The sequence below is a fragment of the Centropristis striata genome, chromosome 18 (genome assembly GCF_030273125.1).
Source record: "Centropristis striata isolate RG_2023a ecotype Rhode Island chromosome 18, C.striata_1.0, whole genome shotgun sequence".
Classification (NCBI taxonomy): domain Eukaryota; kingdom Metazoa; phylum Chordata; class Actinopteri; order Perciformes; family Serranidae; genus Centropristis; species Centropristis striata.
In genome coordinates, this window is record NC_081534.1 from 5,082,295 (window position 1) to 5,095,458 (window position 13,164).

The 13,164-nt window shown below is 40.8% G+C and overlaps 1 protein-coding gene across 1 annotated transcript in view; it reads left to right on the forward strand.

Moving 5' to 3' along the window:
* Nucleotides 1-11,812, forward strand: part of pak5 (p21 protein (Cdc42/Rac)-activated kinase 5) — a 52,347-nt gene extending 40,535 nt beyond the window's left edge. The window contains exons 5-12 of the mRNA XM_059356198.1: nt 1,248-1,454; nt 2,340-2,481; nt 2,564-2,718; nt 3,937-4,070; nt 7,713-7,839; nt 8,344-8,469; nt 8,560-8,694; nt 9,933-11,812. Coding sequence (XP_059212181.1) covers nt 1,248-1,454; nt 2,340-2,481; nt 2,564-2,718; nt 3,937-4,070; nt 7,713-7,839; nt 8,344-8,469; nt 8,560-8,694; nt 9,933-10,088 — 1,182 coding nt within the window. The 3' untranslated portion in view covers nt 10,089-11,812. The remainder of the gene's footprint in view (nt 1-1,247; nt 1,455-2,339; nt 2,482-2,563; nt 2,719-3,936; nt 4,071-7,712; nt 7,840-8,343; nt 8,470-8,559; nt 8,695-9,932) is intronic.
* Nucleotides 11,813-13,164: the final 1,352 nt, after the last annotated feature.

The window sequence follows — 13,164 nt, forward strand, 5'->3', positions numbered from 1 at the left end:
CCGGCCCTGTCTATGAATGTGTGTGTGTGTGTGTGTGTGTGTGTGTGTGTGTGTGTGTGTGTGTGTGTGTGTGTGCGTGTGTGTGTGTGTGTGTGTGTACTGTAAAGAGACAGAGTGAGAAACAAAAGGAAAAAGGAAAGCGAGGAGTTTTTTTTTATCATCCTCCCAGTCATGCTGGTTGAAGAACATTTTGGGAGGTGTGGAAAAGGTAATTTAATTTATTCTCTGTAGGGAGGAAGCTGCTTGATTCACTGCTGTCTGTATATTCTGTCGGTATATTCAGTAGAGCCTGGTCAGTATTGGGCCGACATTGATTTTAGAGGGGTTAAATTCTCTGATTATGGATACATAATCATAATTTAAGGAATTTTTTTGCTTAAAATAAAATATATCTTTTCCATGTCCGTTGTGCTCCAATTTAACACTGATATTACTATGCAAAGGTACCCAGAAGGCTGCTTATTCAACGTTTTTGTACATTATTATACAGTAAATCAAACAATTTAAGAAAATAAACAAAAATGAATAAAGCTAAAAATACACAACTATTGTTTGTTGTGTCAGTCCATTTGAATTAAAAAATACATAGCTACGTATCTATACGATGCTAATTCTGAACCACTCCAAGCATTGTTTTCTGCATTATTTTCTATAAAAGGACAAAAAAATATCTTCTGAAAAAATATTAATGAATCCACCTACTCCACCTAGATTCTCCTCAAGATGTGTGTGTAAGTGTGTGCATGCAGATGTGTGTGTACGTCAGGCCTATTATGAGTCAGACCAGTTCAGCTGAGTCATACCACTGAGCTTTTAGTAGTTCTCTTTGAGATAAGCTCTAGACTCTCATGAGTGTGTGTGTATTTATATGTGTGTGTGTGTACCAGTATTCATGCTCCAGCACTACTTTAAAGGAGACTCAGGTGTTTCTTGGATGTTAAGGAGGAGGTGTGTCCCAGATCTGGAGGCTCCCTGGGCTCCTGGTTGATGAATGGAGTGGTTTAGGAACTTTGTGGGGTGGTAAAGATAAAGTATGCTCTTTGTCCTGGGGACTAAATGTCCTTTGTTAGATTTGAGCTGAACTGAGTGTGTGGTCATACATTTCTTTTGATGCATCCAAAACAGTTACTTACACTTTTCCAATGCATAAAGTATGCACAATTGTCAGAGTCATGCATGACTGGGCAGTGTCTTTAAATTTCGATTCAGCAATCAAGTAACCTTTGTCTTTGTGCTGTCTTCTCCAGGGTGACTATGAGCGTCCTGCACGTGACAGCAGTCCCCAGGTGGGTGGTGACACCTATCCCCGAGGGCCTCTAAAGCAACCTCAGAGCCACATGAAGCCGCCTGGCTACCCCCCAGTGCACCTGCCCTACCCTCCCGTCTTTCACCATTACAAACCTTCACCCTACCACCATCCCCCATCCCAGCCCAGCCCACCGTACACCCCTCAGGTACAGTATGGTCATTATGTGATGAAAGGCTATTTAGGGCCAATTCAGGCCCCGTTCACACGAGGACGCTCGCGGGTGAAAACGACAAAATATTTTATCGGAAGTGCCTTTCGTTTAGATGGTGACGGCATTTTGGGGGCTTAAAGACGCAAAAATCTGAAACCACCTTCCAAAGTGGAAAAGTTAAATACGCTCCGCCGCAGCGTGTCCGTCTACACTGGCAAGACGCAAAACTCTGATCTGATCTGCTCACGTCACGTATGTGTTTACGTCACATACATGCTCCAGTACAGGAAAATAAACAAACGTGGATTATTTCCATGCGTCGGACCTTCAAGCTGCTCTGGCAGCTCTAATAAACTTACAGGAGTCTTTCCACCAAATGTACAGGATATGTAGAGATAGTATTAGTGAACAGAGAAGGATCTGTAATTACCTCTATCACATTTTGGATGCAGCAATTCGTCGGAGGCGAGCCAGACGGCTGTGAACGAGACCTGGGAGATCTAGTGATGGTGGAGAACTTTGTGGAAGGAGTAGCTGATGAAAATGTGTGGCGTGAAAACTTCTGCATGCCCAAAGATGCTCTTATCGCTTTAAGTGATGCCGCCTGGCTGCATACAATCAAATTTCACACACTTTTGCATCACCATATGCACGCAGATTTCCTCCCAAAAATGCTCGTCTAAACGCGGAATAAAAAGTGAAGACGCGACGCCACTTTTGCGTCTTCTGTTCAGACCGTCCTCATGTGAACGGGGCCTAAGATACAATTTTAATTCATTAAAAATTTCCTTTGAGGGAAATTCCCAAATACAATTCATGGAGGAAAAACTCAATGCTCTCTCTGTTGCTCTGTTCCATTTGTGTGTGTTTGAAACACAGGGGGCCTACTCACAGCCTTCATCACCCTACATCCCCCCGGGGGCCTACCCGCCTCCTTCCTGGGGCTCCAGCTCCGACACTCAACCCTCCAGAGTCTCACATGAGCAGTTCAGAGCTGCACTTCAGCTGGTCGTCAACCCAGGTGAGAAGTGGATCATAAATAAGTGACACTGCAATGGCTTGCAAAAATATCAAAGTTGAGCTTTGTTGGTGTTTGCCTGCAGGTGACCCCAGGGAATACTTGGACAGCTTTATCAAAATTGGCGAGGGCTCCACGGGTATTGTGTGCATCGCCAGCGAAAAACATAGCGGCAAGCAGGTGGCCGTGAAGAAGATGGACCTCAGGAAACAGCAGAGGAGAGAGCTGCTCTTCAATGAGGTGTGAAACACTGACAGTACACTTATCTGAAGCATGTCCACACCGAGAGCAACACATTTTAACACCAACTATCACCCCTTGGTGTTGTTAGTTTATATAGCAACACATTAACTGTCGGCCTGGTTCTGTATGTGTATTATTGGGAGGCTGGATGTTGGATTTTATTCTGCTAGGTCACTTTGACTCACATCAATAGAGTGAGATCTGAGTTAACGTTTTTCTGAAAGCTTATAGCTCAAACAAGCAGCAGCAGAGATGAAACTGCTTTAAATAGCATCATTAAATGTAGCTCATTTTGTGCAAAATAGGTACAAATAAATTTCACCACCCCACAGAAAAACCAGTAGCTTGCTTAGTAATGAAAAAACATGAGTTCACTTTGCCTCCATTTTCCCCGACATATATCCATGGCTATCACACCACTAACACATTTTTACATCTGTAATTGCATTCATTTGCTTAAAATGAAGTGGCGTTCACAGCGAAAACCCTAGGCAAGGAATTTATTCATAGCTGTCTCTGTTCACGGCGTGCTAACTGTTGAAAAATGAGCTCCATATCATTTGCACTCGGACTGAAATAAATTATATTTGCAGACAAACTTCATGATGGCTTGTTTAGCAGAAAAATGGGAAATGAGTGAAGGGCGAACAGTGGATTTTTTTTATCAAGGGTATTGCACTGATTCTATTTTGGAGCATGTGTGCGTGCATTTCTGTGTGTGTGTGTGTGTGTGTGTGTGTGTGTGTGTGCGCGCGTGTAGGAGCGACAAAAAATAATACATGCATGCATGTATGTTAGCAGCATGTGTGTGCTGTGAACACAGATGTGAAGCAGTGGGTGTTCAGTTGGGAACTAATTTGCTCTGTGTAATCCTATTAATTTCTGAATGTAATCCTTTTGTAGTTAAGCCTGCAGAACATGTGCACATTAGACAAAAGAAAGTTTAATTAATAAATTATTGAAATAGCAGATGATTTATTTGAAACATAATTTTTGCATGTGTTACAAGTTTCCATACATTTTATTTTGTGTGTTGATACAAATACAGTATTGAATTTAGCAATTAATAATAATAATAATAATAATTGTGGTACATGAATACATATTCAGTGTTTTTCACATCAGAATATATAATTAATAGTCCAGGTTTGTGAAATGAAAAGTAAATACATAATCAAAGTAATTTCCTTTCCCCTCTGTCTCTTTGTGGTTCAGGTGGTGATCATGAGGGACTACCATCACGAGAACGTGGTTGACATGTACAACAGCTACCTGGTGGGAGACGAGCTGTGGGTCGTCATGGAGTTTCTCGAGGGCGGGGCACTCACTGACATTGTGACGCACACCAGGTAACCTTTCTTAAATATAGAAATGCAATAGTCAAAAGCTTCACATATTTTTAAGCAGGTTTTGAAAATTTGATAAAGCTTCCTTAATTGCACAGAAGTTTTTACGCTCACTTGAGGTGGTTGTGTGTCAAAAATTGAAACGCCTGTGCTTAATTTATTCTGACTATTTAACTCACGTGATCAGCTGTTTCTGCTGTCGGGGTCTCTTCCCAGTTGCTGGTATACCGGGGACCAAGCACCCTGACAACTCGGAAACCAAAACAAAACTTTCTTAATAAGAATGATTATTCATCTACTTAAGCAGGAACAACCTACTTGAAACGCCCAAAAGAACCGAGCCCTATCTGAGGATGCCATGGTGCTTTGTCACATATTGTATGGCGTTAAAAGTTCTAAAATATAACTGGCAATCAAACCCCCCCCTGCTTTAATTACAATGAATAAGATCCATAAATCACGTCTGAGAAGAGTCGGTTAAGGGTTACAATTGTTAGAGTACCAGTACAAGTTAAAGGAATAGTTAATAGTTAATAGGAAAATACACCTACTTGCCTAGTTCCTGAGATGCAGTTCGATCTCTCTCATATCTATTTATTAAATATAAAGCTACAGCCAAGAGACAGTTAATTTAGCGTAGCATAAATACTTGAAACAATGAAACAGCTTGTTTGGCTCTGTCTAAAAGTGACCATGTATCAACACCTCTCAAGCTCTAAACCCCAAGTGTAACAGTGAGTTTGCCAGACTACACTTCCTTTTTTGGTGCAGTTTAACAAACCTAATGTGACATGTTAATTAATGAACTTAAAAGGGTTCTGGTAGGTGGCGTTGTTACCTTTGTGTGTGTGTGTGTGTGTGTGTGTGTGTGTGATTTGGATTGAGTGCCTCTGCTCTGAGTGTGTATGTAAATGCTGAGACAGACAGGAGCAGCAGCCATATGGGAGAAGGCTCACATCCTCCATTTTTGTTTGAAACTGAACTCTGGTGACGGTGGTGACATCAAATGAGTTGAACTGGTAACCAGCAAGCAAAGCTGTTTTGTTAAAAAATCATAAGCTCAATTAATTTTCTCCACACATCAGAAACTTCACAAGACGACCAGGAGAAACAAGCAGATGGGCTGTAATCCAGTCGTGCGTTTGATAGTTTTAGGATTATTGTTCTCCAACTTTTCCTAATTGCTTCTCTGTTGTCGAGTCGTGTTTCTGAGCTGCTGCCTCATTGTTTTAAGCTTACTTTGTGCTTGGTGTTTAATTACAGTCATTTGCGTGGAGTGTCAGCATTAGCGCTGTGCGGTGTCGGATGCTAATAACATGCTTTGGCGAGGCTGAGCACCGCTGCTACCGTGAAGTATTTTGAACAGTCTCCCACACAGATGTTTCTGCCGTTTGTGTGTTCAGTGTGTGTGTGTGACAGAGTTTCAGTACACACACAAGTGGTTGTAGAAGTACTAATGGAAATCTCAGTAAAGAGGATAGTATTGGGCACACATTCTTTCCTTAAATCTGCCATTTTCACTTAAATGGAAGTAAATGTGTATGTTTTTGTATAATATTTCAATATTCTAATTGATAGTCACCAATCACAACAAATACACAAAGAGAAAAAAATCATGTTTCATGTGAAATTAAACTCCGTAGCTAGATGTCATCAAAATGTCATGATTACATTTCATTTGGTTCGTAACCATAAACCGACCACTTGATTTAATTATCATATACTGTATCAAAGGTGATAGTACAAATAATATGGTGTTTTTCAGCGGTAATTGTCCAGGTGAAAGCTTTGTGCTATTTCTGCTAAGCCTTTTGTTGTGGAAATAACTACTGCCTCGCGTCGTGCAAGCCTCATCAGCTCGCTGGGTTGTTGGCAGCAAACACACACACACACACACACACACACACACACACACACACACACACACACACACACCGAGAAACATGAACACACACGCATCGAACACACAAACAGGCGAGTCACAGTGGCAGAACTGGCTTCGGTCTTGCTGAACTATTTCAATCAGGTTCCGATTTCAATTATACTTTAGAGTTTGTTAATGAACTGCACCTCACAGCGTTTTTATCCAATATAAGTGCAAAAGCGTGTGTCTTTGTGTGTGTGTGTGTGTGTGTGTGTGTGTGTGTGTGTGTGTGTGTGTGTGTGTGTGGAGGGTTGCCTGTATGTTTGTGTGTGCATAGGTGCGTGTGTAATTCTCCTCCCCTCGACAACCTTTTCAAGCTCATTAAAACTGTTTTTCACTTTGTGTTTGAAACAATTTTCTATTTCAGCGAACTTGTTTGTGTGTGTGTGTGTGTGTGTGTGTGTGTGCGTGTGTGTGCGTGTGTGTGTGTGTGTGTGTGTGTGAGGGATGGGAAGTGGGGGGAGCAGTATGAGGTGAATTGTTTTTGCATACACGTCTCCATCCCATTCACTTTAAGTTATCCAGTTGTTTTTCCATTAGCAGAAGGCTCATTTATCTCTTGTGATTGTAAATGCATACATGTGTGACAATAAAATCTGCTGCAATCTGCAGCGGGAAGTGTGTGTATCTATATGTGTGTGTGTGTGTGTGTTGCCTGGGGGTTGTTTCCCATAATGCAAGTTTATAAGTGACAAGCGGGATCCTTAGGACTGAGCAATGAGATGAAGAGAGCGCTGTGTGTGTGTGTGTGTGTGTGTGTTGAGAAAGTTAAAGATGTATTGCCTTGTGTGTACTCTTTGCAGTAACATGCATGTATGACATTTTTTAACGGTTTCTTGGTCTATGTCCACAAATGAGCATGAGTCTCTATTTCTGTACATGTATGTGACGGCAGCTCAGAGCACACACACACACACACACACACACACAGTGATAAACACACGGCAGGGCCTGGCCAGCTGGGTCTAGATGTTAATGTTCAGTGGAGCTGTGAGTTTCTGTGTGAGCTCAGTCAGACGCACTGCATCGCCCTGTCTCTCCATATGGGACCCTCCTGCCTGCTCCGCACAGCACAGCTCCAGCCGCTGCAGGCTACACAGGGGTATTTTCAAACCGGATTTCTGCTCCATCTCAGTTGTGTTGAACTGTAATTTCTCTAGAACGACAGCAAAGTCTGAAACAGCAGTCATTTCTACCACCAAAAACTGTTTTATTACTTGAAATTAAAAATATATTTGGTCCTTTTGTCGTGGTTTCACTGAGAAATGTATTAATAGAATTACAAGTAGATTAATGACATTTATTCATATTTTTTAAATTTATTTTACCTTTTCATTCCCACAATACATCTTAGAGAAAGAGAGTACTAAAAAAAAATCTGAAAATAGGTGTTTTTGATGACATGACAAATTATCATTAGCAAAAATGATTCAATTAGTTAAGGCTGGCCCTTTAAAAAAGACTCCTTATCCTCACCTCAGTCAAAAAAAAATGTGCTCTGCCCCTTTTATGACTGCCCCTCCCACTCTATAAATTATACAGTCCTTGAAAATATTTTCAGTCTGTTTGCTTAAAAACACACCAACACTGAATGTTACAAATAAAATATATATGATATATAGGATATAAATTCTTATTGAGTTCTTATTATATTCAACGTGTAAAATATTGTCCTACATGCCTTAACTGACACATGTGTGTGTGTGTGTGTCTCCCTGCAGGATGAATGAGGAGCAGATAGCTACAGTGTGTCTGTCGGTGCTGAGGGCTCTGTCCTACCTGCACACACAGGGCGTCATCCACCGCGACATTAAAAGTGACTCCATTCTCCTGACTAGTGATGGCAGGGTAAGTGAACATAATGAGTGTGTGTTTAGATGTATTATTCAGTCACGCTCCTCCCTTTGGGATGTTTAAACCCGGAGATCCCTGTTTGAACAGGTATTAGTAACCAGTGCTGCTCCCCTTGTTCCTGTCACTGGTGATTTCAGTCTTACACACACACTCACACACACACTTACTGACCTTCTCCGTGGACGGTACTCCCGCCACTTGTCAACAGCCAGTGCCAGAAACTCATCATCATCAATTACCACTCGTGCCCCAGTAATTAAATCCTGCCTAATGCCTCCTAACGAGCTGATAAGACATGATTAATTGAAGGCTAATTAACCATTAATACAGGAGATTAGTGTCTTCTATGAAAGCTCTTCATCACAATGGGTCAGTGCACTTCTTGACATCAAACACAGAGGTTCTGAACTAATACAATCTCCACTACACACCTACATGATAGAGAGTGGAACCTGAATGTGTGAGTGTGTGTGTGTGTGTGTGTGTGTGTGTTTGCAGATCAAGCTATCAGACTTCGGCTTTTGTGCCCAAGTTTCCAAAGAGGTGCCCAAGAGGAAGTCTCTCGTCGGCACACCCTACTGGATGGCACCAGAGGTCATCTCTAGACTACCTTATGGGACTGAGGTGAGGACGACAAACACGTATGGATTAACAATGAGACAGAGAGACTTCAGCTCCAATAAGACCGATGAATGTTTTCATGTGTGTATCCAGGTGGATATCTGGTCTTTAGGCATCATGGTGATCGAAATGGTGGACGGAGAGCCCCCCTACTTCAATGAACCCCCTCTGCAGGCCATGAGGAGGATACGAGACAACCTGCCCCCTCGGCTAAAAGAGTCGCACAAGGTAAGAAAGACATCAATGCAAGTTTTATGGGTAACGCTTTAGAATAAGGTCCTTAATAACCATTAATCAACAAGTAATAAGGCATTGTTCTCGCTTTAGATCAGGTAGTTGCAAAAAGCATAGATAACTTATAGTTATAGTAATGTAACTTATAGTATAGTAATGTAACTTATAGTAATGTAATGTAATATAGTTAACTTATAATAGATGAGCAATAAAGTATATTTTAACGTCAATAAGCAAACAAAATAAGATTAATAAAGGCATGGCAAAGACATAATGGGTGGGTCATGGGTGTTTGTAATGCCATTATTAACACTTATATAAGCTTATAAACACACAATAATGTTAATAAGCATCTTGTAAGGACTTACAAGGGCCTTATTACTTGTTAATTAATGGTTATTACAAGGACCTTAACATAAAGCGTTACAGTTTTATGTAATGTAAGCATGGAGGTAGGAAATTCTCAAGTCATGGATGCATTATTGAGCTGGAGATGATGCGGCACCTTTTTTGCAATTTTGCAACAGAAAATGCCCCTTGCTGCCCAAAAAACCTTTTCCACATAGACCACCATTATACAAGCAATATCAGTTAATCAGTTACTTTAATCTGTGACATCATTATAACGTGATAAAAAAAAAAGTCTATGAGCCGAGTGGGGGGAAAAAATTGAACTATGGCAATTTTATTTTTATTCAATTTAAACTTCCATGCTACTTTGCCTCGTGGTACCTTGTCTGCTCTTTGGCTCTTTCATGATGGAAAAAAGAGAATCATCTTCTCACAGTGACAAATGTAGTCTCCTCCAAGGTTATGACAGACTGATAAAAACAAGCCAACAAGATGTAGCAGCAAAAGGCTACCTTGTGTACTTGAACAATGAGGAACAGTCATGGCTGCTAGTGATGGTGAATGAAAAATGAATTGCACACAGGAAAAGCACCTGTGGTTGAAGACACCCTCATCCAGTGAATTGATAGAGCCCAGTTATATAATGCTCTCTGGAGCAGGCCAGTAAAGACTACAGCTGTCTGCTTCATGACTTTGTATTCATGTTATAAAAATCACAAATGTCAATTAGATTAAAAAAAAAAGGAAGGAAGGAAGGAAATTATCATCACTCATAGTGATCACTTTAAGCAGTTTCTACTGTAAAAGTAAATATCCCTTTTAAATCAATGATCCTAGATCAAATTAAGGAGTGGAACTAAAGTACCCCTTTATGTCTTCAGGTGTCCTCGGTGCTGCGGTCCTTCCTGGACCTGATGCTGGTGAGGGAGCCCTCACAGAGAGCCACAGCCCAGGAGCTCCTCCAGCACCCCTTCCTCAAGCTGTCTGGACCCCCTTCCTGCATTGTCCCTCTCATGAGACACTATCGCCACCGCTGACCTGCTGGCCAACACCTGCCCTCCTCTACACTAAAAAAAAAACACACATATACACACACTACTAGGGTGGCACTGCCCTCACCCAGCCAAAACACTCCCACCGCTTGGTGGCGCGCCACTAACACTCAACACCTGTAACCGTGACGTAGATTAGCTAGAGGAATATCTAAGAAATTACTTTTAAAAAACACACGACAGAGAAAAGAAGAAAAAAATCGTCTACCATTTTGAAACTATGAACTGGAGTAGAAGAGTGCACTGTGCCAGAGGAACTCGCAGTAGAAACATGTGGGCTGGCTCGCCCCGCTGCAGTCTTCTTTCTTCCCAGACTGTGAGTCCTCAGCTCCATGTAGAGTTGTAGTAGCCATCAGCGAGAGCTTCAGAGGAGTGTGGCGAGCTACTGACGTGGTGGAGGGACCTTGGGGCCCCGCTCTGCTCCAGACCAGAGCAGCAGAGGGCAGAACAATCAGCTGCGTGCAGAGAGGGTCTTTGACTGGTAATGACTGTTGTACGGCTCAGTCCATCTGAAGGACAGGCTGCTGCTCAGCTGCTCAAACAGAGACCAGCTCTCTTGTATCTCTCTTCTCACACACTAACAGTGAAAATGTATTTTAGAGAAACTTGTAAGTTTTTCTGTACAGTTTTGATAATTTGCAGTATTTTATCGTGTCGTAACCATTGTGATATGAGCAGTATTAAATAGAGTTTCTGCAGAGATCTTTCCTACTGTTTATAATCCAGTTTTTGCTTAAAGATATAAGAGATATCCCAAATAAACCCACCTAAACCTAACTGTTACTAAAAATACTAAATATATTTATTATCTTACATTTGTAGACAGAACTTCCATTAAATGTTGGAAAAAAGGGTAATGTCAGAATTTTGTATGACGTTTTAAAGTATTTATTTATTTATTGGAATTGAAGGTTTATTTTTTTGGTAGTGTGGCCTTTTTTTTTTGTTTGTTTCGTTTTTTCTTTGGGTTTTGATTTACATTTCTAAAAGCGCATCACAGACAGTGCTATCAGTTGTTATATCATTCAAGCAATACCCCAAACCTATTTATGAAAACATGAAGCCCTGTATTTATGATACTGTAATTACACCATGCATTTAAATGTAGCACAGATGGAGTGGATTTGACGGGGAAAAAAGAAGATTTACTCTACGCAGACCTGTTTCTTTTATATTAGGAGTCTCATCCTGTTTCTCTAAATGCGAAGAGGCGCCCATCCAAGTCGTCCGCCTCCCGCGCAGATTTTAGGATGCTGATAAAAGGTCTCGTTTTCTACTCACATCCTCACTGTCATCATCTCACTCCTTATCCCACCTCAGTCAGACACACTACTCGCTATCACTGGAACTGTGCTGCCATTCTCATCTCTGGTCGGACCGGGAGAACAGTGTAATCCTCCTCCCTGCATCGTTTTTACCCATCATTCACTGTGATATGTAAATATGACTGTGCATACGTGGATGTGAGTGTGTGTTTGTTCGTGTGTATGTCAAAGAGCAAAAGAGGTAGAGCGTGTTTATCTCTGTACAACATCTGAACGTGTGTGTGTTTGTGTGTGTGTGTGTGTGTGTGTGCTGCTGGCTAATCCTTGACAATGTGTCAAGACTTGAATGAGTAACACTTATCTGTGGTGTTGGCTTGTACAGTGATATTGCATGTTTGTTATCAGTGAAGCTGGTTTCAATTAAAAAACGCCCATAAAAACATTGAGATGTGTTGCATGGATTTTTCCTTCATCACCCTCTACAGTCTCCTCTTCTTCTACTCTCTGTGTCTCATATCAAGCAGAGATGCTTTTTTTTTTTTTTTCAAACGGCACACTGTCAGATTATTTAAGGGAGTTCCTTTCAGTCATCAACAGTTTATTTTCTCTTTGTTGTTTGGGTCTTCCATATTCTCTAAATTCAACAGTTCTCATTTCCAACTATTTCACCCTAACTTCACCTCCGAACAGAGAAGCAGAAAGACACATCCATGGATCGGCGTTGCCATAATATATGAGGTTATTTCTCTTTCTTTCCTCTAAGCCATTTCCCTCTGAAACACCATAATGGGATATTGATTTACCTCGGACAGAGAATGGAGCTTCTTTCTCAGAGAAAGATACCTCTGCCGACGGCCCGGTAAATAAAAGCACAAGTACTGGAGGCCAGTGGGACTGCAAGCCATCAATGAGGATCAAAGTCAAGGCTGTAGTCACTGAGTTACTATTAGATTAATGAATAATACAATGCATCCACATATTGTTAAAGGCTTCAGACACAGGATGTCAGCATCACATTAAAGGTACAGGCTACACAAGGTTAGGGATATGCTAATTGAAAACAGTATCAGTGTTTGTCCAATGTTGGACAAAATCACTGGATTGGATATCGGAGGAAGAAAAAGTTAAATCTGATACAATTCATCAACCTAAACTACCACATAACTGCTAAACTAAACTTTGAGTGGCCTTCCTTAAAGAGAGAGATGTCACAAGTACCAGACAAGCAACTGTGTGGAGAAGTTTAAATAAAAAGAGGCAGCAGTATTGCATATTTGAGTCATGTTGTGGTCTATGTATTTCTTTTTTTAGGGGAGTAAAGTATTTATTTTACAGTACAATTACATTCAATTAAATATACTCTTAATATAAAATGGACAATCTTGACAAAATGTCAAGTAATAATGAGATTAAAAACAAAAAGGTAGGGTTTTAAATGGCTAGGTTAAGCAAAGTGCACCCATACAATGTATTATTAGCATTTCATTTGTTTAAGAGATGGATCAGCTTGGTATCAGTATTTGCAGATACTCAAGACTGCAATATCAGTATTCAACATAGAAAAATGGTATGAGTCATTCCTACTCAAGAGTATACATTTGTAGCTAAACAGGTGTGTTGGTGGACTTGCACACACTGTCCACTGACATCGCTTTCTATTAAGTGCTTCCATGTTTGTTTGTTTTAAATTAGATTTTTCATTTTCTCAACAAACCTTCTGACAAAGTGGTGAAAGGAAAAAAGGATTTGTAATTAAATTGTAGCTTCATTAAATAATAGCTACCATTAAAGACTGT